At 46.0% G+C, this 23,513-nt stretch overlaps 3 protein-coding genes and 1 non-coding gene across 6 annotated transcripts; all 4 read right to left on the reverse strand.

The window, feature by feature from the left end:
- Positions 1 to 13,340: 13,340 nt before the first annotated feature.
- LOC100194011 (DNA-directed DNA polymerases) lies at positions 13,341 to 18,415 on the reverse strand. 2 transcript variants are annotated; one of them, XM_020549499.2, is made up of 8 exons: positions 17,687 to 17,761; positions 17,492 to 17,547; positions 17,283 to 17,407; positions 16,979 to 17,138; positions 16,315 to 16,721; positions 15,687 to 16,181; positions 15,199 to 15,283; positions 13,341 to 13,892 (listed from the first exon to the last, which is right to left on the reverse strand). In XM_020549499.2, the coding sequence occupies exons 1-8, from the start codon at positions 17,744 to 17,746 to the stop codon at positions 13,751 to 13,753; spliced, it is 1,530 nt and encodes a 509-aa protein (XP_020405088.1). In that variant the 5' UTR covers positions 17,747 to 17,761; the 3' UTR covers positions 13,341 to 13,750. The 2 variants fall into 2 exon arrangements, with proteins under 2 accessions (XP_020405088.1, NP_001132546.1); NM_001139074.1 differs by lacking the exon at positions 17,687 to 17,761 and adding an exon at positions 18,207 to 18,415 and having other exon boundaries at positions 13,441 to 13,892.
- Positions 18,416 to 19,234: 819 nt separating this feature from the next.
- LOC100192743 (60S ribosomal protein L11-like) lies at positions 19,235 to 21,398 on the reverse strand. The gene is made up of 5 exons (NM_001137942.1): positions 21,323 to 21,398; positions 21,082 to 21,189; positions 20,612 to 20,654; positions 20,331 to 20,526; positions 19,235 to 19,660 (listed from the first exon to the last, which is right to left on the reverse strand). Exons 1-5 carry the CDS (start codon positions 21,323 to 21,325, stop codon positions 19,462 to 19,464), a joined length of 549 nt encoding a protein of 182 aa, NP_001131414.1. The 5' UTR covers positions 21,326 to 21,398; the 3' UTR covers positions 19,235 to 19,461.
- A 116-nt stretch (positions 21,399 to 21,514) lies between these two features.
- TRNAE-CUC (transfer RNA glutamic acid (anticodon CUC)) lies at positions 21,515 to 21,587 on the reverse strand. Its single transcript has one exon. It is a non-coding gene; the product is annotated as a tRNA-Glu (tRNA).
- A 164-nt stretch (positions 21,588 to 21,751) lies between these two features.
- Positions 21,752 to 23,273, reverse strand: LOC100285344 (uncharacterized). Of its 2 annotated transcripts, none has more exons than XM_035965920.1 (3): positions 23,010 to 23,273; positions 22,516 to 22,770; positions 21,752 to 22,309 (listed from the first exon to the last, which is right to left on the reverse strand). In XM_035965920.1, the coding sequence occupies exons 1-3, from the start codon at positions 23,125 to 23,127 to the stop codon at positions 22,131 to 22,133; spliced, it is 552 nt and encodes a 183-aa protein (XP_035821813.1). In that variant the 5' UTR covers positions 23,128 to 23,273; the 3' UTR covers positions 21,752 to 22,130. The 2 variants fall into 2 exon arrangements, with proteins under 2 accessions (XP_035821813.1, NP_001357640.1); NM_001370711.1 differs by having other exon boundaries at positions 21,848 to 22,303; positions 23,010 to 23,200.
- Positions 23,274 to 23,513: the final 240 nt, after the last annotated feature.

The raw sequence follows: 23,513 nt of genomic DNA on the forward strand, positions 1-23,513 counted from the left end.
GGGCCATCTCTTCATCATTAAGTCCAACGGCCTCAATTTGTGCTACCTTGCTGGGTAACGCCTCCTTGCTCCTTGTTGCCTTGAGAGCAACGGGTTGAGGCTCATTGATTGGACCGTTTAGAGTGTCGTCCACGTACCTTGCTTCCTTGATCATCATTCGCCCGCTTACGAATTTTCCAAGGATTTCTTCGAGCGACATTTTGGTGTACCTGGGATTCTCACGATTGTTATTCACCAAATGAGGATCAAGAACGGTAAAGGACCTTAGCATCAATCTGACGACGTCGTGGTCCGTCCATCGCGTGCTTCCGTAGCTCCTTATTTTGTTGATAAGGGTCTTGAGCCGGTTGTATGTTTGTGTCGGCTCCTCGCCCCTTATCATCGCGAATCGTCCAAGCTCGCCCTCCACCAACTCCATCTTGGTGAGCAAGGTGACGTCGTTCCCCTCATGTGAAATCTTGAGGGTGTCCCAGATCTGCTTGGCGTTATCCAAGCCACTCACTTTGTGATATTCATCCCTGCACAATGAAGCTAGAAGAACAGTAGTAGCTTGTGCATTCTTATGAATTTGCTCATTAATAAACATGGGACTATCCGAACTATCAAAGTGCATTCCACTCTCTACAATCTCCCATATACTAGGATGGAGAGAGAACAAGTGACTACACATTTTGTGACTCCAAAATCCGTAGTCCTCTCCATCAAAATGAGGAGGTTTACCAAGTGGAATAGATAATAAATGAGCATTTGTATTTTGAGGAATACGAGAGTAATCAAAAGAAAAGTTCGAATTGACCGTTTTCTTTTTCTCGTAGTCGTCGTCATCCTTTTGGGAAGAGGAAGATTCGTCGCTGTCGTAGTAGACGATCTCCTTGATGCGCCTTGTCTTCTTCTTCTTCCCATCCTTGCGCTTGTGGCTCGAGCCCGAGTCGGTAGGCTTGTCATCCTTCGGCTCGTTGAAGATAGACTCCTTCTCGTTGTTGTTGATCACCATCCCCTTTCCCTTAGGATCCATCTCTTCGGGTGATTAGTCCCTTCTTGAAGAGAATGACTCTGATACCAATTGAGAGCACCTAGAGGGGGGGTGAATAGGTGATCCTGTAAAACTTAAAAATTAAGCCACAAAACTTGGTTAAGTGTTAGCACAATAATCACCAAGTGGCTAGAGAGGGGTCTCAACAAAACACAACCACAAATATATCAATCACAGAGATGGCACAGTGGTTTATCTCGTGGTTCGGCCAAGACCAACGCTTGCCTACTCCACGTTGTGGCGTCCCAACGGACGAGGGTTGCAATCAACCCCTCTCAAGCGGTCCAAAGACCCACTTGAATACCACGGTGTTTTGCTTTGCTTTTCTTAATCCCGTTCGCGAGGAATCTCCACAACTTGGAGTCTCTCGCCCTTACAAAGATGTTCACACAGAATCACGGAGCAAGAGAGGGATTAGCAACTCACACACGACACAAAGATCACAGCAAATACGCACACACAGAACCAGACTTGAGCTCAAAAAGACTAGCACACTAGAACAGGGCTCAAATCACTAGAATGTCGAACAAGTGCGCAAGAGTGAAGTGTGAGTGATCAAGAATGCTCAAAGGATGCTTGGTGTTCTCCTCCATGCGCCTAGGGGTCCCTTTTATAGCCCCAAGGCAGCTAGGAGCCGTTGAGAGCAATCAAGGAAGGTTGATCTTGCCTTCTGTCGACTGGCGCACCGGACAGTCCGGTGCACACCGGACACTGTCCGATGCCCGATTTCCTTCCTTAAATGGCGAAGCCGACCGTTGTAGATTTGGGAGCCGTTGGCGCACCGGACATGTCCGGTGCACACCGGACAGTCCGGTGCCCCCTTCTAGCCGTTGGCTCGGCCACGTGTCCCGCGCAGATCGCGCAGCCGACCGTTGGCCCGGCCGACCGTTGGCTCACCGGACAGTCCGGAGCACACCGGACAGTCCGGAGCACACCGGACAGTCCGGTGAATTATAGTCGTACGTCGTCGTTGAATTCCCAAGAGCGGCCAGTTCGCTCGAGCCAGCCTGGCGCACCGGACACTGTCCGGTGCACCACCGGACAGTCCGGTGCTCCCAGACTGAGCAGACTTTGGCTGAACTAGGCCATTCGATTTTTCCTATTTCCAGCACTTAGACACAATACATTAGTCTCTAAAACAATGTACTAAGTCTGAGAAACATACCTTTATCCTTGATTTGTACTTTGTCCACCATTTTACACTTAGGCACTTGTGTTGGACACTAAATCACCAAAATACTTAGAAATGGCCCAAGGGCACATTTCCCTTTCAGCTTCCCAACCCTATGTTATAAGACTTGTTCTTATCTCCCATCTTTGACTTGTTCATAGCCATGACAATGTTATTTGGACCCCTCTTTTTGCCCTATAAGCCACATCCTTGTTTTCCCTTTGATCCCTGCCTTTGTTGCGATCTCAATTTTGATTGTGAGACTTGGCCATTTTCAGTTTTAGAGATGGAAAAAGAGCCACTTGACATGGTTGAGAGCTCAGTTCGAGTCATCGAGACACATGTTGACATCATTCGCAGTCTAGTGACTGATGGGGTTGTGGATACTAGTGAACCGGAATCAGTGTACACACTTAAGACCACTTTGTTTCAAATTGGAGATGTATGCGACATGCTTGAGAAGTGTGCTCTGTCCATCAAAAAGTATGCTGACTCCAAGAGGGCTAAAATTATTCAAGATGAAGCCCTGTAATATGCTGAAGATGATGAAGCTGCAGATGATTTGGAGGAACTCCCAAGCCCAGATCTCCTTACTCAAGCCGACATATTGGAAAAATATTTTGGAATTGAGTATGATAGCGACCAGTCAAGGGGTTGTTGATGTTTAGTCCTAAACAACACGATATGAGTATCGTAGGTTTCACTCTTAGAGATAATGTATTTTGTATGAACCTCTTAGAGAGTGTCAAGTCAATGAACTATCTTCGAGTACTATTGGGAAGTGGATCTCTTTGATGTATTTTTTTCTAGTGATATCGATGGTGCCGAGTAGCACCAAATTTGGACTTGTGTCCATATCTATAGATGCTAGTAGTTGAGCACTAGCGCCTACAATCTTGACTACCTCATCCCTATTCTCTGTTTGGGACTTATATGGAGAATGGCATCGGCGGAATGCCTGAATCGGGTCGGGAAGCAAGCTCGCAGATAGAAGTGCACTTTCCAATGCAATTAGACACTTTCCAATGCACTTCCCAATATTAAAAGATATCGACGAGAGAGCTATTCGTTGGATCTTAGGTCGGGCAGGTTTGAGTGAGGACGACAAACTTTTGCATCCAGAATTGGTAGGCGAAGTTTCGACAAAAATTCAAGAATATGCAGATAAGAGAAAAAAAGGAGAATTTAAGCCTCGGAGGGAGAATGATATACTAACTGCAGCACTAGGCAATCCTGAACACACTGGACGGGCTCGGGGAATCTCTTCTAAGATTTCCTGGAGAGAGGCGTTTCCAGAGTATGCGTCGTCATATAGGAAACACGAGAAGTCGAAAAGGACCCTTGAAGAGACTATTGATGAAAGGGTACAAAAGGCTATTAATGACGTGATGAACAAAATGAAGAAAACAGAATGCATATCATTTGAACTCAAGCCAAGCCACATGAGTCCACCTATAGTCCCTAGCAGCGTTGGATCTGTGCAAGACTTGACCAAGTACCCTGTAGACGATATTGTTGAGGACAAGCCTTGCTTTCTTCATATTCCAATCAATCGATCTGGGACAAAAACAAAGCAAGCTGCTACTGGTTTGGTAAAACCAGGACTTGTTAACTACAAGGATAATCCTGTCCCGCCACACTATGCTGTGGTCCAAGTTCTAGAAATCACAGACAGTGGTTGTGAAGATTGGGAGATAGATTTTCGAGTTGAGGGGATCATAACTTTGCAGGAGGCAATGAACGAGTTGGTCCTTTGGCATCGACGCGACATCAAGTTGGGTGATGAGCCGAATTCAACACCAATGCAACAAAAAGATAGTTCGATCATTCCACACCCCATGGTGCAGGAAAATATGACACCGACCTCCAAAAAATCGTTGAAACAATCATATCGCCTCTTGCGAAGGAACTCGACGAGGGGGACGTAGACAAAATTGTTCCTCAGAATGTCGACGTCAACATCAAAAAGGAACCAAAGGTTGGCACCAATGTTGAAGGGCCAACTATTTCAAAGAAAATTCATAAGCGAATCGCCACTGACGATGTCAAGAAACCGTCAGAATCAGTGGCACGCTACCTGCATAAATTGCAGAGAGTTATGACAAATCAATCAAAAGCGGAATCAGCATCTCATGGAGTAGGCACACGGTCGACCCAAATAGACAATTTCGAAGTATGGGAAGAAGATGAAATGATTCATACTCGAGAATCATTACGTCTTAAAACCAATATCTCGGTATACAAGAAGGAGGATGTTCCTCCTAAATTTGTGAATGGGAGGCCGTTCTTAACGACGGTGCAACTTTCTAAGTTGTCGACTCCGGAGATTAGAATGCATGAGTGGTACATGGTGGCTAGCAACAAATACAAACTCGAGGAATTCACATTTGTTGTGCCAGAAGATGCATTTTGGAGCAATGATCATATAGATCCTGTGCGGCATTTATTCTTTGACGATCTCTGGTCGTTGTACCACCGACAAAGGATGGAAACCAACTACTTAACCCTCTTTTGCTTGTAAGTACCTCTAAACTTTCATATTTGTTAGTTTTGTACACGCACACATAAACGAGAGTCTAACGATTAACACTATTACACGTAGGATGCAATACATGGATGATAAGAAGAAACAACTTAAGACAGGGTTTCTTGACCCGTTGATGATATCCCAAGCTCGCTACAAAGTAGTTGCTCGGAGGCATGGAGAAGAATATAAAGACTTGAACGATGCTGAATTTGAGAAAGCTGTCAAACAGAATCAGAGAAAGAAAATGAAGGTAATGGCGGCATACATTGGACGAGCCATGTATAATCATGTACAACATGGCAAGGACTTAATAATAGCTCCGCACCACTTTAAGTAAGTTATCGACATGGTTTAATTTTGAACTATAAATTATGGCAATCGTGATATTAACATGTGTTTTCGTCTATGTCTATATAGTGACCACTACATTTGTATCATGATCTGGCCAAAGGATGGTAAAGTCGTGGTCTTCGACTCACTGAGAATGGAAAAGACTACGTATAATGACTTCTTGAAGATTTTAGAGAAGTATGATTATTATTGCACACTTGTACTTATTACAACTTAACAAATGTATTCTTAATCTCACAATGCTATTCTTATATGCAGTGCATACCGTTTTTATTGGAAAGATCTTGGCGGCGAACATCTAGAGGACAAGCCTAATTTGTCAATATCATTATTTCCATATGGTGACAAACAACCTCCGGGTACTGTCCTGTGCGGTTATTATGTATGCGAATGGTGTCGTGTCACCTTCCATTACATGGTCAATCGTGAGGATGTAAGTTCGCTATCATTGTCTATGTTGCAATTTTTATGTTATATTGTTGCTCATCACATTACTCTTAGCACCGATTGCTTTTTGCTTTCATTGCAGGTTCCTAAATCCAAGATCAATGCTGAATGGTTAGAAAGAGATATGGTTTCCGTCGGCGTTGCTAAGGTTGTAAGAGACTTGCTTTACTTTATGCGCCGTGAAGTTCTTCATCAACAAGGGCTATTCTACAATGTAAATGGAAATTTGCAAAAATTCCCAGAACTAAGTTTGTACACAATATCACACAGTGTTTAGGTCTTTAGTTAGGAACTTTAGATGTTTAGTTGTCTATGGAACTTTGAGATGTTTAGTTGTATAATTCTGTGTATGACGATGGAACTTGATATGTGGATGAATCTGTGTATTATCCCTGTTATGGAACTTGTAATCTGTGTATTATACCTGTTATGGAACTTGTAATATGTGTAAATCTGTGTATGTGGATGAATCTGTGTATAATCTGTGTATTATGCAATCTGTGTGAATCTGTGTATAATCTGTATATATGAATCTGTTTATACCTGTTTGAAAATTCTGTGTATTATACCTGTTTGAAAATTCTGTATATATGAATCTGTATAATGAAAACCGTCTGTGATTTATAGTGTATGCAGTCGGTTCCTTTGAACTGGACCGCCTGTGATGTGTGTCTATCACAGGCGGTTCCGTTGAACTGGACCGCCTGTAATCTGTGTTTTTCACATGCGGTTTTTGATTGACCGCATGTGATGTTGTTTTACATCACAAGCGGTGCACCACAAGCGGTTCCTGGAACCGCCTGTGTAGTGGCGAACCAGACCGCCTGTACAGAGGTGTGCTGTAGTAGTGTACCGGCCAGCAACTAGTACCAGTGGATCAATCAATACGTTAGTTTTGGTGGTGGTGCCTCGTCTTGGGGGGAAATTTCTATGCATCCTAGGTGCAAAACCATCTCTTTGGAGTTAATGGATATAAGACGCGCGCTGCAAACATGTGGTTTAATTTTTGTTGGATTTATGGGCTAAATCCAAATTAAGAAATTCAATTAAATCGTAGAAAAATCTCAAAATCTCATGTGTGGGTATGCTAAAGAATGATGGAACAAATAGTCTCATATTGCTAGTCCAATTGGAGTGGAACTAATTTAAATACAAAGGCTACACTCACTCACCAAGTCATTGATGAGAGAGACAGTGTGGAGAACTTCGTGCGTGTGCTCGCTCACCTCGCCTAACATGCATGTGAATGGTCCGCTAAAATCACCCTCCTCTTCGGGGGCGCGACTTGCTTTTGCCATTTTATTTTTTAGTTACTTGACTTTTAAGTTTATAGCCCTAATTAACCAATCACGATAAGGATTTGAACCCTTATCGGAGTGCGGGTCTATCAGTTCGTGGATAGCGTGTAGATTGGATCGTGGGTCCTTATCGGTTCGCGAACACGACCCTATATAAAACACCGGACAACCAGCACCAAACCAATCCGGACCGTCGACATCCGTCGCCTTCGAGATCCTTCGTCGGGAGAGGGCGAATAAGAATTTTGAGAAGCGTCCTCGTGCCACTGTTGGCGATCTTCTCATCGATCCTGCTGTCGATATCGTCATCGACCCTGCTGATTCCATGATGTCGACCTTCCCGACATCAATATCAATGAGTATGTTTAATGAATACTCTCATATTTCAGTTTCCATCGTTATAGATATGTCAGGCTAGTTTATTTATTCTTGGTCATGATTTATACTTAGAGTTTAATCTGAAAAATGTCTAATTATTCAACAGTTTTACATCACCGATGCATAGAAAAAAAATTCGGTCTTTAGACTCCCTGTTACACCATTTGGAAGGACAAATGCAAAGTAGTAGATTGACAAGGAGTGACGAGCAGCGGAGCAGGTAGTATATCTATCTATCATCATCACGAGTGGATTGCCCGAGAGAAACACTTTTGCGGCTACGATGGCCGGTGTTTCGGTTTTTATTCTAAACTAGATATGTACTCGTGCGTTGCGACGGAAGTAAAAAAAATATATATGAAATATAGATATGGAACGACAAACATCACTATAATGTGCGCTAGGTAGATGATGTCTAGTGTGTTGTTCCTCCGTGTTCCATTTTCTATGTCACCAAGCATTGTAATTTTTCGCTTCCTATCTAACAGAAGTAGACAAATTTGTAATTAATTGAAAGGTAAACCCATAACAATGCAATCTTATAACTTGAGTATTTACAACAGCGATCAGCAACTTAAACCTGCAGTTAAGTTGACCGTAAGCAAGAATGCGACTGTTATAGCTAACTATGCAGTTCTCCACCATGGGCACCGCGACAACCTTGAATATGCCATCCTAATGGTTATCCTTGCTTAGAATTCAGATACTAAAGTGCTCACATAAACTTCTTGATTGAATTTTGAGTCCGTCAAATAATCTCCCAATTAAGTCCATCATCCTGAACAACACGAAAAGGAGAAGTTGCACATTTTTGCAAAGTTAACACAACAAAAAATCAGCATAAGGAAAGAAGGGCGAATACTAAACTGAGAAGCGAGAGTAACAAAAGCGCCTACGTGACATGTTCGTTCGTGTCAAGGTCGAAAGTGAATCGGGGCTCAGGTGTCCAATCTAGGTAAGGCTCTGATTCTATTCATAACTAACGCACCACGTCTTCCCCTGCAGCGACACCTTAGTGCTGCTAAGCGGTCGTATATGGACTGCAACCTACAAATCGGAGCAGTTAAGCGACCATAAGCATTCATGTGCTCGATGAAATGCTAATGGGCACAGTCCCGCACGAGGAGAGCTCTGAGCATCTCGGACTGTAGTCCAGATGACCGCTCGAGTGCCGGCTCGATCTCCACGTCGACGAGACGCTCGTCACTTCGTGTTGGATCAGGGGAAGGGGGGCTCACCTTGACCTGGGCCGGATCTGTTACCGCCGCGCGCGTCGCCTCCGGACAGCCGCTCGAGTGCTGGCTCGACCTCCACGACGACAAGCACGCCCACGAGACGCTCACCGCTTCGTGTCGGATCAGGGAGAGGGAGGCTCACCTTGACCTGGGACGAAGCAGCAGCCCACTCTCCTTTGTTGCGTGGCGCTGTCCACGCGAGGGAGTCGGGCGGTGACGGAGGAGAAGGGGCACGTTGCAGGGGGAACCGCGCGACCGACAACCTGAATGTTCTCATAGCGGTAGGGGTGGGGCAGAGGGGCGTCACTATGGCTACTAAATCGGGCGGCGGCAACCCTAGACGGAGAGGTGTTTGCTGGGACGCAAGCGCGAGGAAGTGCAGGGGGGACGCTGACATTAAGGGCCCACTTGTCTTGGTCGGGGTGGGTAGAACGAGGTGCAAGGAATATCCGCTTCGTCGATGGAAGGTGAGCGCCGGGATTGGAAAGGGATTGCGGGGGTAATGGAGTTGATTGCGGGGGCCGTCGCGGACGTGGGAATGAGACCGTTGATGGCAGCGATGAAAGCGCGACCACCATTCGGATCAGAGCGGGGCAGAGGATGTCGGGGGTGGGAGGCAGAACCGTGCACCACACCGGTGTGGACGTCTACGCTCTACTCTTAAGAAGTAGTAGAAATATGAGGATCATGGTCGACTGATTATGCTAACTAACTCTTTAATACACTTTCTGCTTTCTCTCTCCTCTCTTTATATCTTACAAAGTACTATTCATCATGTGTCTCTTTTCTGTGAGTTTTTTTTGTAGGAGTCTACAAGACGAAGAACAGAGTCAACGTTGTTGTCGGACTTAACCTACTTCTCGATGAACAATATGTTACATTCCTCGTTGCATTTACCATCGTAATAATGTCGAACACGAGTGTGTTAGCCCTGCTTCTTGATGTGAGATCTGAATCAGCATGGACATGTCACTTGGTTGTTAATTAGCTGTCAATCAATGGCCCTAGTTTCTAGTAGTATGACAGAGAACCGCCGGACATTAGTACAGGGACAGTATTCATTCATACGCACCGTACGGAGATGGCGTCTACACGTATACAGGTACAACACGGAGGAGCACGCGACGGCCGACGACGGCGACACGAAGCCCCTTTCCAAAAAAAATCCGCCGTCTGATGTCGATGACGACGGAGGAGCCCAGCTAGCTCCCCAAAGTCAAGTCAGACCGGTTTCCACAAGCTTAATTACGCATTAAACAACACGGGTAATCACCTATCTAGCACATGCTGGTCTGTTCCGTCCACGGACGACGCACTCCTGTGAGCCCATCCATTTCATTCAGGGTGAATAAACAAAGGTAAAAAAGGCAGGATCACAGAGGAATGGAGGATCCATGGGACGGGACGACGCAGCCTCCACCTCCACCTCCACTGAGGATGACGACCATTGCCTTCCTCGCCTTTCCGTCGTCCGACAAGCAGGCAAGCGCAGCACGTTTTGGTTCCACGGCACTCGTCGTCGTCGTCGTCTCGCCGAGGAAGAGGGCGGTCTGCGGTGGAGCAGCGAGCAGCCTGCCCAGGCCAGGCCAGCAGGCCAGCAGAAGGGAAGGAACCGAAGTCAAACCACGCCGTGTACAATACAAGTACGTAGCATTGTAGCAGCAACGGAAGGAAGCAGAGAGCTCTTGTTGTGTCACTTCTTCACTAAAAAAAGTTTGTTTAATTCTAAAACTGTCATATTATAAACTAAAACAAAATCTAAATGAAACGTCCACTTTCAATGTAGATTTCGTGAAAATTTTATAGGTTCTTAGACATTCAACTCTACGGTTTTCCTTGTGTAGTTATATTATTGAAGATGTTTACTATATGACAACTTATTTAATAAATCGTAGTAGATGGTGGTGCTAAAGCGCGGACTGGACTACTGGACAGAGAGAGAAGCGAAAAGGACCCCCACAACTCGTGGGGTTAAAACTTAAATCCCCGAGGAGTCTAGTCTCTCGAGGGCATACGAGGCGAGCAGGAGCGGCAGCACGAGGAAGACAGAAGAAGCAAAGCGAAGCAATCCTCCCCTGCTGCACAGAGTGGGCCGGGGCCACGGTTGCAGGCGCGAGAAGGAAGCAGTCAGTAGCAGCGGTGGAGGTGCTCCGCGGTCCTAGTTCAGTAGTTCTCCCCCTCCGGCGGTGGCAGCGGTCGGATCTGTGTCGCGGCGGCGGAAAGCACCCCCTGCCTGGAGCCCGGAGCCGTCCTTCTGAAGCTCGGCGGCGTCGAGATCTGAGTTCGGTCGCGCGGAGAAGAGGTTTCGCTGTGCCGGCGTGGTGCTCTCGGAGTCGCGCGCGGAGGCGGCGCCTTTGCGCATTGCCGTTCCGTTCGTCCCGTCCCTGCAAGCTCTAAGGCTTTCGAAGAATTGAAACCGGGGTTCTTGGGCTTTGCGCCTCGCGCCGTGATGTAAACTTGAACCCTCGGATCGAAAAGGCCGTCCCTTTGCGCCGGCCGGCCGACCGGAGGTTTGGCGCTGTTCGGCGGAGGAGCTGGGGTGGGGTGATGAGGATAGAAGGGGATGAGGCTGCGCAGATGGCGGTGTGGAGCGCGACATGCGGGTGAGCGAGCGCGGAGGCGCCGTTGCGTTCTGACGCGTGAGCGCGACATGCTGTGAGGGCTAGCCCCACAAGGCAGGCTGACGATGCATGCACGGAGGGCGGGCGGCACTGGCATGCGCGGAGGCAGTTTTCGTAGGGGAGAGGCGGGGGCACAAGGACGGTCTACACTATTGTCTTAATAGATAGTAGAGATTTGCATTCTGTAGATATTATAGTATATAATATAAAACAGTATTTTAAAATGTGTCCGTTCGTATAAGTGTTCCGGGCCAGCAGATCTTCCATGTATCCTCGGACCGCGCATCGTGGTGGCGATCCGACCGAGCGGCCATGCCGTTGCGGTCCCGTGGGCCGTGGGCGGGGCGTGAAGGGTCAGGGTGACGGACGGGACGCAGCAGGTCGTTCTGCCGGTGTGTGTGTCCGGAAGCCGAGGCTATCTAACGGTCGCTGGCCCAACGGCTACGCTAGGATCCCTGATCCCTCTCTCTCTCTCTCTCTCTCTCTCTCTCTCTTTGCTTGTGGTGGGGCCATTGCGGACGCTAACGCCACACGACGAGTACACGACCCACGTGAACGGATTGGACGTGCCCCTGCAGCCGCGGTCCGGCCCATTCCATCCATCCATCCCTGGTCCATCACGCGTGGGCCCGCCCAGGCGACCCCGGCTCGCTTTTTTTTTTTGCTGTGGGGAGTTGACATTCTCCACACGCACTGGGGGGGGGGGGGGGAGCCCGGAGCCCCCACCCGTCGGCGACACGTCATAGACGGACGGTACCACGCGAGATCGACTGACTGAATATGTGTGCTTTGTGGACCCGCGGTACAGTACTACGCGAGATGGGACTCTCTGATGAGTCTCGCGGTGCATATTCCCCGTACCGCAGGCACCACGTGGTATGGTACCAGATCACACATATCCCTTATTCATCCCATCCGCCCGGTCTTGGCCATAATTAAGCGACCCACCCCCACAAAATTTATTTACATACGTGAACCTGCAATCACGCAAACAATGTGGTAACTGATCACGAGTGCTTTGGTCTGTCTGCTCAGTTAAAAAAAAAAAAAAACTTCCCCCCATTGGCCGGCCGATCTGATCCCGTCGTGCGTCATGCGTTTGGGCGGGGAAAGGACAGGCAGGCAGATTTTCTTGGACGCCACGCACGAGACGGTGACGTGGGCCCTCCGTCGCGTACGTGTGGGGATGGGCCGCGTGCGTGGCCCCACTGGCTGCCTCAAGGCGCGGCGATGCGGTGCGGCCAGAAGGAATATTAATTGGAGACATAGATGCTGGTATTTTTTTCCTTTATTAAAAACTCGGTTAAACTTTAAAAGGTCTAAATTATCTTTATGGAACTTAGGAATACTCTCTCTATCACAGTATTCCGTGCGCTAGCTCTACCCTGGCAGTTGTCGACAGCGACTGAGGAATACTCTATCTCGCAGTTGGAGCTGTGCACACGGGATCGAAAGATAATAAATAATGCAAAGTTCGGCGATTCAGAGCAGAGCCGTTCAGGTGTCGGATGGGCGTCAATTGCCCAGCCCAGGTGCCTAATTAAGCTATTAATTAATTCAGGCATTTAGCTGCTTAGCCGCTGGCTTCGGTCGGCCGCAGGGGTGGCTCTGGCTCTCCAACTCCAAGCTGGTATATGAATCGTCATCTTGTAGGACCAACAGCAAACATGTGTTGACGAGTCGCGATACCGATACGATGGGGTGGCTCTGGCTCTCCAACTCCCTCCCTACGTTGCTGTCGGCCGTTTGCTGGCTTGCTACGCCACCGGTGCCCAGCTCGCACCCTCCAAGACCATGATGGTGTGTGCACTAGATAGCCAGCATTGGGTTCATTACTGCGTTAACGACGTGTACATATTAGTTAATACATAGATAGATTACTCGGATGGTTAGACGACGCATGCAGCGTCTAGCCTGCTTCCGGCCATGATTGATCGCCCATGGGCCATGGCCGGCGCGAACGGAGCCGTTGTGTGTGTGTGTGCGGCGTAATCATGCCATACCGTTGGCGGCTGCTGGCCGTGTGAAACTTGCCAATGAAAAAATGCATGGGAACACAAGACGTGCGACGGGTCGCGCTGCTTCCTTTCCTTCTATTTCACTCCTCTCTTTGGTCTTTGGCTCTTTAATTTGCCCCCCATCGACTGCTTTTCGTTCACTTCTCATCCCGATGACTCGATCGTGCTACACCGTAACGTAATCAGAGCGAGCGTCCAAAAGTTCAGATTTGGCACTCAAGCCCTGAACCTGAACAAACGGTGAAGACACACGGGCGCCCGACCAAACTTTGCATGCATAGCCCATACATTACAGTCCAGTCACCCCCATGCGTACGGCGTACCTCTCTTCCAGTGGGGTCCATACCAACCAGACACAGGTACTCAAACTGTTCCGCCCTTCCACCTTGGACCTTTACTCTTCTAGACAGCACAGTAGACAACAGTTATTGTATATGTGTACGTGTACATCTTCAGCAAGATAGTACTACCTCAGCTAGAATGCGTGCTCTCTGCTGCTTGACTCAACCATCGCTACGCTAGCTAAAACAAACGATACAGCTAACGGTCGCCTGCTTGGAGCAGCCCTTCTTGCTCGCCGGCCTGACTGACAATGTTCAGGTATAACTGCCACTGCCAGTTTGCTTAACCAAGTCCTGTCTCATTTTGGTGCATGCGCACCCCCCGCTGGCTCATGCTTTCTTGAAGAACGACATAATGCTCCCTTGCTTGGCTCCAGCCTTCGCAGCTTTCTTGTTGCCTGCTGCTGTTTTGCTTGGAGCTTTGCTTTTGTCAGCGTTTGTTGCGGGCTTCGGTTTGCTTGGGACAGTCGCCCTGGCAGAAAGTTGGAAATCAAAAGGAGCAACGTTAGTAGGCTTACAAGTTCAAACATGGAAATAACAAGGCAGCGCAAGTTATCTCGTAGTATGCTGAAGATGTACATCAGGCCAATGAGGTGCTGCTCTTGAGCTGCATCTCTACATGTGCATACTATAAGGAATTTCAATAAGCGAACAAAAACTACGCAGAACATATTGATAGTCCCTCACTGTTATCCTCTGGGCATGTCCATTCGTTTCAGAGACAATAAGAAACAATCCAATAAGCACAGCAGAAATGGATAAGAATCCAGGTAGCTGTGGAAGACAGTATGCTTCAGTAATCAACTGATGTGCGTCCAGCGGTTTTTAATTTTTATATAGGACTCAATAGCAACAAATAGCTTCATGCATCAAATTGAGTAACCACAAATGCATTGCTACGCTGTATACAAGCGCCTTTGGTTCATATGTCAAAATTCACTCGGGCAAAAAAAGGCAGATTAAACTAGGAAATATACTAGCACCCAGCAGGGGTCCCAGTCAATGGGGTCATTGGTTCACCAAGCATAAGCTGACAATTAACTGTCTTTGTACCATCTGTTTTGGGTCAATTTCTCTCAGTTTATGCTTGAAAGTGTTGTATTTATTTTACAAGGGAACCGTGATCCAGCAGATATACCCCTCTGCAGATTTTTCACTGCTGGCTCAGGGTCACCGACTAGAACAAACTGCTACTGCCTCCATTCCAAATTATAAGACTTTTTGGTTTTTTAGATGCATTGCTTTTATATCTAGTGTATAGCAAAATCTATGTATCTAAAAAAGCCAAAAACGTCTTAAAATTTGGGATGGAGAGCTGTAGATTTACATGGTGGTCATGTTCGGGTGTGTTGTGCCCTAGGCTGTTTGCGCCTGTGGTGATCTGGGGATGTCGGGTTCCACCTGTTCATTGCTGTGTTTTGTAGTACCTTCCTCTTAATTGATTGGCAGAGCTGCTGGCCTGCTGCCTTTTCGTTAAAAAAAGATCAATGCTATTATTACTTCAGCTAAACAAGTATCACTTGTAAAACTATATAACTTTTAGAATTGCCCTTATACGAGTAGTGCATTAGAATCGATTTGCAATTTTCCTTTTGCTCCTTGTGATCTAGCAAGAGAAGATGAGTTATCATAACAATGTTGAATGGTACTCGATTCACTCTCAATATCATCTGCCTCTATTGATCTCAATTATAAACATGCAAATATAAGTTTATAGATCAGGATTGACTGATTGATATAAAATTCACATGCTGTGAAATTAAAAACAATTCTATTACCCGCTTGCAGTCGCATCAATAGTGTTGACATTCTGCTCTGCCTTGTCATCTGCAGAAGCTTCATTCTCCCAGACAACCTCGGTAACTGAAAATAATTATAAGCAAATTTTCGACAGATTCAGAATCATGATGCCAAATCAAAAAGGTGATGACACAACAAGCAAATGGATAAGCGGTATCAGTAACACAAATCATTGGCACATATAAAGAAAATTGTAGACTTTGCATGCATGCAACCAGAATAAGAATAATAGATCTTTTTTAAAAAATTCTTCAATGTTCTGACAACTTGAACATTTTACTATATCACATCACATTATTTTTTTCGTTGCAGATTGTCAAAACTATTTTGCACCAGATCAATATTTTAACACAGCATGTCAGCAGAATAATGGTGTACAGCATTGGAATTTCATTTTCAGTATCCATTAGGCATAAAAATAAAAGATCGGATATGCAGTGTCTTTTACACAGCTCAGTATAACTACCTTCCCTTCCCCTCTCATCTATGCGTGTCTTCAAAACCTTTCTCCTCTTTGGTGAGGTGGAGGCAGGCTCAGCAGCAGAATCCTGCTTCTTGTCATTGATTGGAGGATCACTGCTCTTTTCTTTTAAAGTAATCCCAGAATCGTTCATAGGATCGATCGTTTTGATTTTACATTCAGATGTGAAGTCAGAATCCACCCCCGTTGAGGAACCTTTCCCATTGTTTGGTACATGGTGTTCAGTTTCCAAGTTCTTTTGATTTACTTCAGCGTCTTCAGCAATTCCAACAACAGGGTCTGGGGTATGCTGTTTTGGTAGCTCAGGAGATGCAATGCTTACAATATTGTCATCTTCCTCATCATCCGAATAATCAAATACCGCTCTTCTCTTTCTGTTATTTGCATTAGTGGATCCCCTCTTGTACTTTATCCCATGTTCATCATCGCTGCTATTTCCATCTGCTTCTTCCTTTGCACAAATTTGTGCATCAGCAGTAGCTGAAAATATTAACAGCATGAGTTCTATAATAGCATGCTTGTAAAGGGTTGATATACAAGATTATATGTGTGCTGAGAGTTATACACAAGTAAAGCACAAAGAATTTGAATATGAACATTTGTGAGATAATACCTGCAACACTTGCTACAGCTGTAGAATTAGTGGTACTTGGAGGCTTAGGTTTTGCTGATGCACGGCCCCACATGTTAGCCAGTGATCCACCATTACTAGGCATGGCCTTTCCATTTTGAGCTTTACTTTTGCTTGCATGGGCATCAACTGATTGTTCTTTGACAACAGGACCATTGCCAGCCTTATCTAATACTGTGGAATTATCCTTCTCGGACTTAGTGTCTGCTCCCTGCTTTGAACTTACAGGCAAATCTTGCCGTCGAGCAGTAACAAACTGCTCCTTTGGAGTAACACTAGGCTTAGACTGCGCGGCGGCTGCAGCACTATTCAAGGGCTTTGGTGGCAATGAACTCACATGCTTTCCATTGGATGTTCGCTTGACAAAAGAATTCAAAACACCACAAAACCTGTGCATGATTGCGAAGTGACGAAATTGAGAATACTGATCAGGGATAAAAGTTGCATAACTATACATGCATATTAACACAGGTTTGCATCAAGGTATTATCTCTGACAAATTTCGCTATTTTATATATAACTCTATCTCCATCTATATGTGTGTTTGGTTATGTATATTCTCATCTGGTTATGGCTTCCCTTACAATATCCTTAGTGGGCATGCCTGAGACTTGGGAGAAAACCAAAGGGGCTAAGAGAACAATACCTATTATCTCTCAAACAGTTCTCATAATCAAAAGGCTGGTTGAAAAGCTCCTCTGCCTGCACAAATTCAGGATTCCAAAGTACAGCTGTATCTTTTGGAATACAGGCCTGGATACTGTAGATCTGAACTGAACAAGAATCTTTGAAAATTTGCCTTGCTTCTGCATGGAAGACAGATTAACTTTTCACATAAGAAATTTGACACTAGATAAAAGAAACATATCACTGGGAAGTGAAGACACAGGAAAATTTCGATCTAGTTAGCAAAATATTCATCCTAGAGGATCAGAAAATTCGTGCGTTACCTTCAAGTTTTGGGCCTGAAATGAGCTTTACACAATAGTTTTGGGGATTGCTCTTCAACCACCCCGACACACTGTAAATCACTTGGAGGTCAGTTCCATGTTTGTTGACAAAGTCCTGAAGCAACCTGAACAAAATTTGCTAACTGCATAAGTCATGCTCCTGACATTACAGTTTCCCAGGGCAAATATTAACAAAGCTGAAATACTACCTCTTGGCATCATTTGATGACACAGAGAAGTTCCGACTGAGCCATTTGTACGAAACCTGACATGAAGCACAAGACAGAATGTTGGAACGTTAGTCACTGGGAAACCATTCCAACAAAAGAAAAGAATAATGGAGGAAAACTAGACAAGTAAACAACAATCTCAAGTGACAAAGGCATATTACTAATTTATCGTACTGAGTTGGGGTAACAGTCTTCCTTAGTCACTCTTAACAGAATCAAACGTAGAGATCTCATTTATTCTCTTTCATCATTTGTGAGACAGCCACGCTGAACAGAATTAGACAAATCAAAACCGAATGGTAGGACAGCTCCGCATAGACAGGCTTCAGAAAGGAGTTGCAGTAAATCATATATAGTCTTCAAAGAAACATTAATTAAATTAATATTAGGAACCCGTACAAAAGTTAAGCAACAACGAGACTGGTTTTTTTATGAGTGCAGAGCATAATCAACAGATATGCAGAACATGATGCACTTTGGAGCTATTTCCCCCGCACAATCAGATAGTTACCAGTAGTAGAGCATACCAAATGCCAATGAATCATCAGAAATTACCATGATAACGCAGACCAAAACCAACAGAATCCAGTCCGTGTCATCTACCACCCCCAAACCGTAGGAGTCTACGAAACAGCTAAGCAACGCACCGCGAGATCGAAGGGGAGTTTAAAGCAGGTGCTGAGCCCATCATTACCACGCGAAGCGGGTCGGAGAAGAGGGCATGGATCTGGGGCAGCAGCGACTGGTCCACGACCGCCATCCTCCCGCGCCAGAAGGTCCCGGAACCTTCCAGGCTAGGGCTTCCGAATCGGGGGGTGGGGAGCGAAGGTTCGAGAACCCTAGCGTGGCGCCTAGGGTTTCCTTCCGAGTCGGGAGAGAGATAGACGAAGAACAGGGCGCGCGGGATAGGGATAGGGAATTTGGGGTTTTGGGCGTGGAGCCGCGGATGAGCCACCAGGCGGCGGTTTTCCCGCTCCCGCCTCGGCGGCTCTCTATTTCCCTGGCACAAACACAGCGGGTCCCGCCTTACAGGCCGCGGAGGACGAAGGCCACGCCACGGTGGTCCCCATACATCAGCGAGACATATCTGGGCGTTCGTTTCCCTGGCGGGTGTGTCGGCATCTTCCGGCTGCACCAACGGACCAACCTGTTCTGCATTCCGCCGGCGTGACCGGTCCCGGTGGGCTCGGCCTCGGAGTAGAAGCAGTAACAACTCTCTATCACAATGCACAACCTTAGGTTAATAAAAACCCAAACCACCGTCGGGCCCTTGACAGCCAGTCAGCCACGCGTGAAAGAAGAGACACAGGAGAAAGTAGCAGAGAACGGCATTTTGGACATCTTCACTGGCCAAGCCCAAACCGGTGAAAACGCAACACAAGGTAGACAAAATGATGTGGAGGACCCAAAAAAAAAAAAAAAAAACTCGCACGAGTAGCACCGATATCTACTCAACTTTTTTAATGATACACAGTAAATAACAGATTTTTATAATGGCCTAACATTTTTAACGACACACTAAAAATTACAAACTTTTATAATGGCTCACAGCATTGCTTATAAGAGGTACGGAGTATAAAACAGAATTGCTTGAGAGGTATACAAGAGAAATGCATGGAACAAAGCAGGCGATAAGCTTGTCAAGGCAAAGGTGGCCGTCAGAAACGGTGTACAAATTGCACTGCCATTGCCTTGCCGCCGAGATCTCACGATTCAATAACAGAACAAAGAATAGCCCAGACTGCTGTCGAGGTAGAACAGTAGTAACATCAATGTATTCGACACACACAAAAACATGGATCCAACTAACTCCAGTAGGACCAGTACAGGCAAAAATGATAATGCATCTGATTTTCTTCTAATACAAATCCCACCGCCAGATATACTCCATTAACTCGAAGCACTAGAAGAGACCAAGAGGGTCTAATATCTTATGGTGACGCTTAGGCTTAGGAGGTGTTGGCTTGGGCCTTGTTGAGGATCACACCCTCGTACTTGACCTGGAACCACTTCATGGCGTCTTCCTTAGTGACCCTATGCTGGATCCCAACACGGGACTTGCACCTGCGGCGACGGGCGACACGGTACCCAGCACGCTCAAGGACGACGTAGAAGTCCATGCCGTAGATACCAGTAGATGGATCATACCTTACAAAGTGCAGCAAAGAGGAAGGTTACCAATTATTAACAAAACGCAGCACATCTCAGCAAAAGCTATGATAAGGACTGCGGAAAAAAAAGAGGAACTATACACAGGAACAGGGTAACAAGTGATGTACTCCAAAATCCCAAATCCCTAAATGAAGAAAATAGCCACAAACACATATGTGTACACTAAAGAAAACACTATTACAATATTCTCAAACGATCAAAAGAAAATAATTCCTTAAACAACACAATAAAATATGTTTGGTGCACCACAGTACTACAAAAATCCAATGTGCATATTATAAAGACCAAAAAGGTAATTAATTAGAAGCTTGACTTCATCTGAATCTTGACAGAAAATTATTACTTCAATGAAGCACGGGAATTCTTATGACTCAGCCATATTAGTATATCAGCGAATGGAAAAGGCTGCCCAAAAGCTATCTTACAGCCAATCAGCAGTCTCAATTCCCAAAACTGTGTTAAGCACTTAGCCTTAAGCTATCCCAGTACGTAGTGACCCATAGTGGGTACAGGCTACATGAATACAAAGTTACATATCTTTTCCCCTGCTTACAGGCAAGCAACAGTGCCCATCATAAAACATCCGTTCACAGAAACAAACAGGCCACATTCAAATTATTTACAATAAGACATGAGATCATCTTACTTGATGCCAAGATCAATGTGCTCTTGGATGCCAAATCCAAAGCAGCCAGTGTCACTGAAGTTCCTCCTCAGCAGCTCGTACTCCTTCACCTTCAAGCCACTCTCCAGCAGCTGCATTGCCTTCTCACCCCGCACCGTCACATAGCATGCGATCTTCTCATTGCGCCGGATCCCAAACGACCTCACAGTGTACCTTGCTGCAATGTCACAACATGGTTGCTACGACCATCATAAATCCAGGACCACACTACACATTGATAACGTCAGGTATAAGAAAATTACCCTTGGAGAATACCGGTGACTGACCACTCAGCTGCTCCAGTACCTAATTAACAACCAACAGAGGTTAGAGCAACAGTCCAGTATGAACACTAACAATAGGCGACAAAGAAAAACCTCATTTTAGCCCTAAGAAATAAAAGCAAAATTGGGACCATTGATCAGTCTCTAATTAAAATTATGGAAACAATAACTAACCACAGCTGATGTTGAAAATAATCATATTACTACTTCTTAGCATTTGGATAGCACAATTTAAGTGGTGTCAACAACACGAGAGATTGGACGGCTTGAGGAGCTGAGATTAGGCTGCAGTGCAGAACTAATTCTCACAAAAAATGGAAGTGGTCTAGTGGAGCACAACTAGATGCGACTCAAACACATTTGCTCTAGGTCACACGAGCGCGGAGCGAACTGAAAGAAACAGCAGGTAGAACCTACAGAGAAGTATTCTGGGGAATGGGCATATATACCTTGGCGGCGCGGGTGAGGCGATCACCGCTCTCGCCGACGGAGATGTTGAGCACGAGCTTCTGGACCTTCATCTCCCGCATCGGGTTCGACTGCTTCTTCTCCGACGCCTGAAATCGCGGGCACCACCATCACACATCGTCAGAATCGCACACGCGCGAGGAACGAATGATTCGGTGGGCAGAAAAAAAAACAGAGCTGAATGGCGCTAAGTGCAAAGCATTATCCGTGCGGGGACCTCACCATGGGATGATCTGGTAGACAACGGCGAAGGAGGTGAGAGAGTACAGCAGCGCGGGGCGAGGGCTGAGGCGGCGGCGGAAGAAAAAGCTTGTAAGGTAAGGAAACCCTAAATCGTACTATGCTTGCTTGTGTACAATTACGTACGTAACCCTGATCCGCTTGAAAACGTCGCGTTAAAAAAAGTTCAAAAATTTCCGTTGCCGGGACTCGAACCCGGGTCTTTCGGGTGAGAGCCGAATATCCTGACCAGCTAGACTACAACGGATTTGTTATTCACACAAATGTAGTATTAAGTATTCAGTTTATTTTAGGTTGTAAATGGCTAATTCACTGGATTACTGCAAAAAAATGTTTATGTGCGTCAAAAACCAAAAAAAGGTGAAAGTTCTGATTACTAAAAGGAGTGCCAGGAGTTCCAAAAAAAATGTAGGCCATTTTAAACTTCTTTATTTGCCAATTGCCACCTAGTTAGAATGTACATCAAATTCCAAACAGATGTTGTAGAAATACACAATCCATGGTAGATTTAGAGAAACTAATTCCGTACATAACAAAGTAACTTACGTAACAACAGGAGATTGCCATGCCTACACAAAAGTTTCGGCGTAGTACAACAATACAGCTCCACCGGTTCTATAGTATAATAACTACACACATTGTTCTAGTTCTTATCAATGAACTGACTAGATCGTTTGGAAAGTCGGTAATCTCATCATCATACAATTTTTTGATCGGTAATCTCATCATACGTTCGAAAAGAACATGTGTCCCTATTAACTGCGAAGCTGCTCTGCATCATGGTAGTTTATTACGTAGTAGCCCCTCTCAACCGATCAATGAGCTCGCCCTTCTTAAGCTTGGAGTAACCCCTCATCCTTCTGGCCCTCGCCAACTCTCTCAATCCAGCCACGTTCATGTCCTCAAGACTCTTCACTTTCCTCGGTCCCTCTGAAACGTCGTCGGTGCCGCTATCTCCTCCACCTGTGCCTTGTGATTGTGATGATCAGTTCACACCACACATGACCACAACATGATAACAAAAACATGTAACATATGATCTAAAGTTGGAAAACAGACAACTTGTGCTTCAACCGACAAATGGCATGCATGCTTGCAGGAGGACTAGTGAGCTGCAATACGTCCATTTCAGAAAAGAATTCAACTCCATCGAGCATCGTACGACTTGGACATACCGTGTGACTGTTCCTCCCTCCTGCGGACCTCTTGGAACAGATCAGGCGGCTGCTTCCTCGTCCTCTTGGAAGCTTTACGCGAGCACTCGGCAATGGATGTCTGTATGTCTCTGAAGAAGGTGATGAGCTCCTCCTTGCTACGCTTGATGACCGTGCCTGGCGACGCCACCGCGTTGCCGCTGGCTTCTGATCTGATGACGGCCGACCAAGATGAGCGTGGAAAGCCTTGCCGCAGGGAACAGAAGAGGTGCACATCTGCAAGTTCAGTGACCGCGTCAAGATGCATTACTGACTGCTGAGCTCTCAGTTCCAGTTTGCGCTATCGTGCAGTTGACTGCAGGCAGCTTCGATCATGTGATGAACTCTAGAATGTAGATGCATGCAAGCTGATGTGTTTGCTGAGCGTTATTTTTTGTTTGCCCCAGAGCAGAACGAGAGGTCCTGCAAACACTAATTTCAGCTTAAAGCTCCAAGGTTTGCGAAATCAGACGTACCAGGTGCAAAGTAATGAAGGTTTTTGCGGTCGCCTTTGTGAAGAGAGAGAGGTCCCGGGATGGAAGCTTGCAAAGAATTTGGAAAGGTTCGGTGATGCGGCAAGAGCAAGCCTCCCATTTCTCTTCTCCTCCAAAGAACAGCAGCAAAACCCCCTGGTTCCTGTCTTCCAATGGATACGGTTCTGAGGCCTTCTTCTATCCACTTCCTGACCACATGCAAATGAAAGACGATACAGACCTGGAAAGTTTTGCATAAATACCCTCCTCGTAAGATAAAACTTTCTTAGCTATTGCTGGTAAAGACTGCAAAAAAATGTGTTATCAATTCATGTGCTCCTTTGTTGAAGTTTGTATAGAATGTGAGGAGCAAAAGGCAAATGGGCAACCTAATCCAGAAAGCTATCCAGCCCAGCACAAAGCACACCAAGATCAAGACATCTCACGGCAAGCTTTGAACTCCCCTCTTCTTCCTCCTGTTCCAATGGGTACAACAAGAGTTTGCAG

Source organism: Zea mays, chromosome 3 (assembly GCF_902167145.1).
Source record: "Zea mays cultivar B73 chromosome 3, Zm-B73-REFERENCE-NAM-5.0, whole genome shotgun sequence".
NCBI lineage: Eukaryota > Viridiplantae > Streptophyta > Magnoliopsida > Poales > Poaceae > Zea > Zea mays.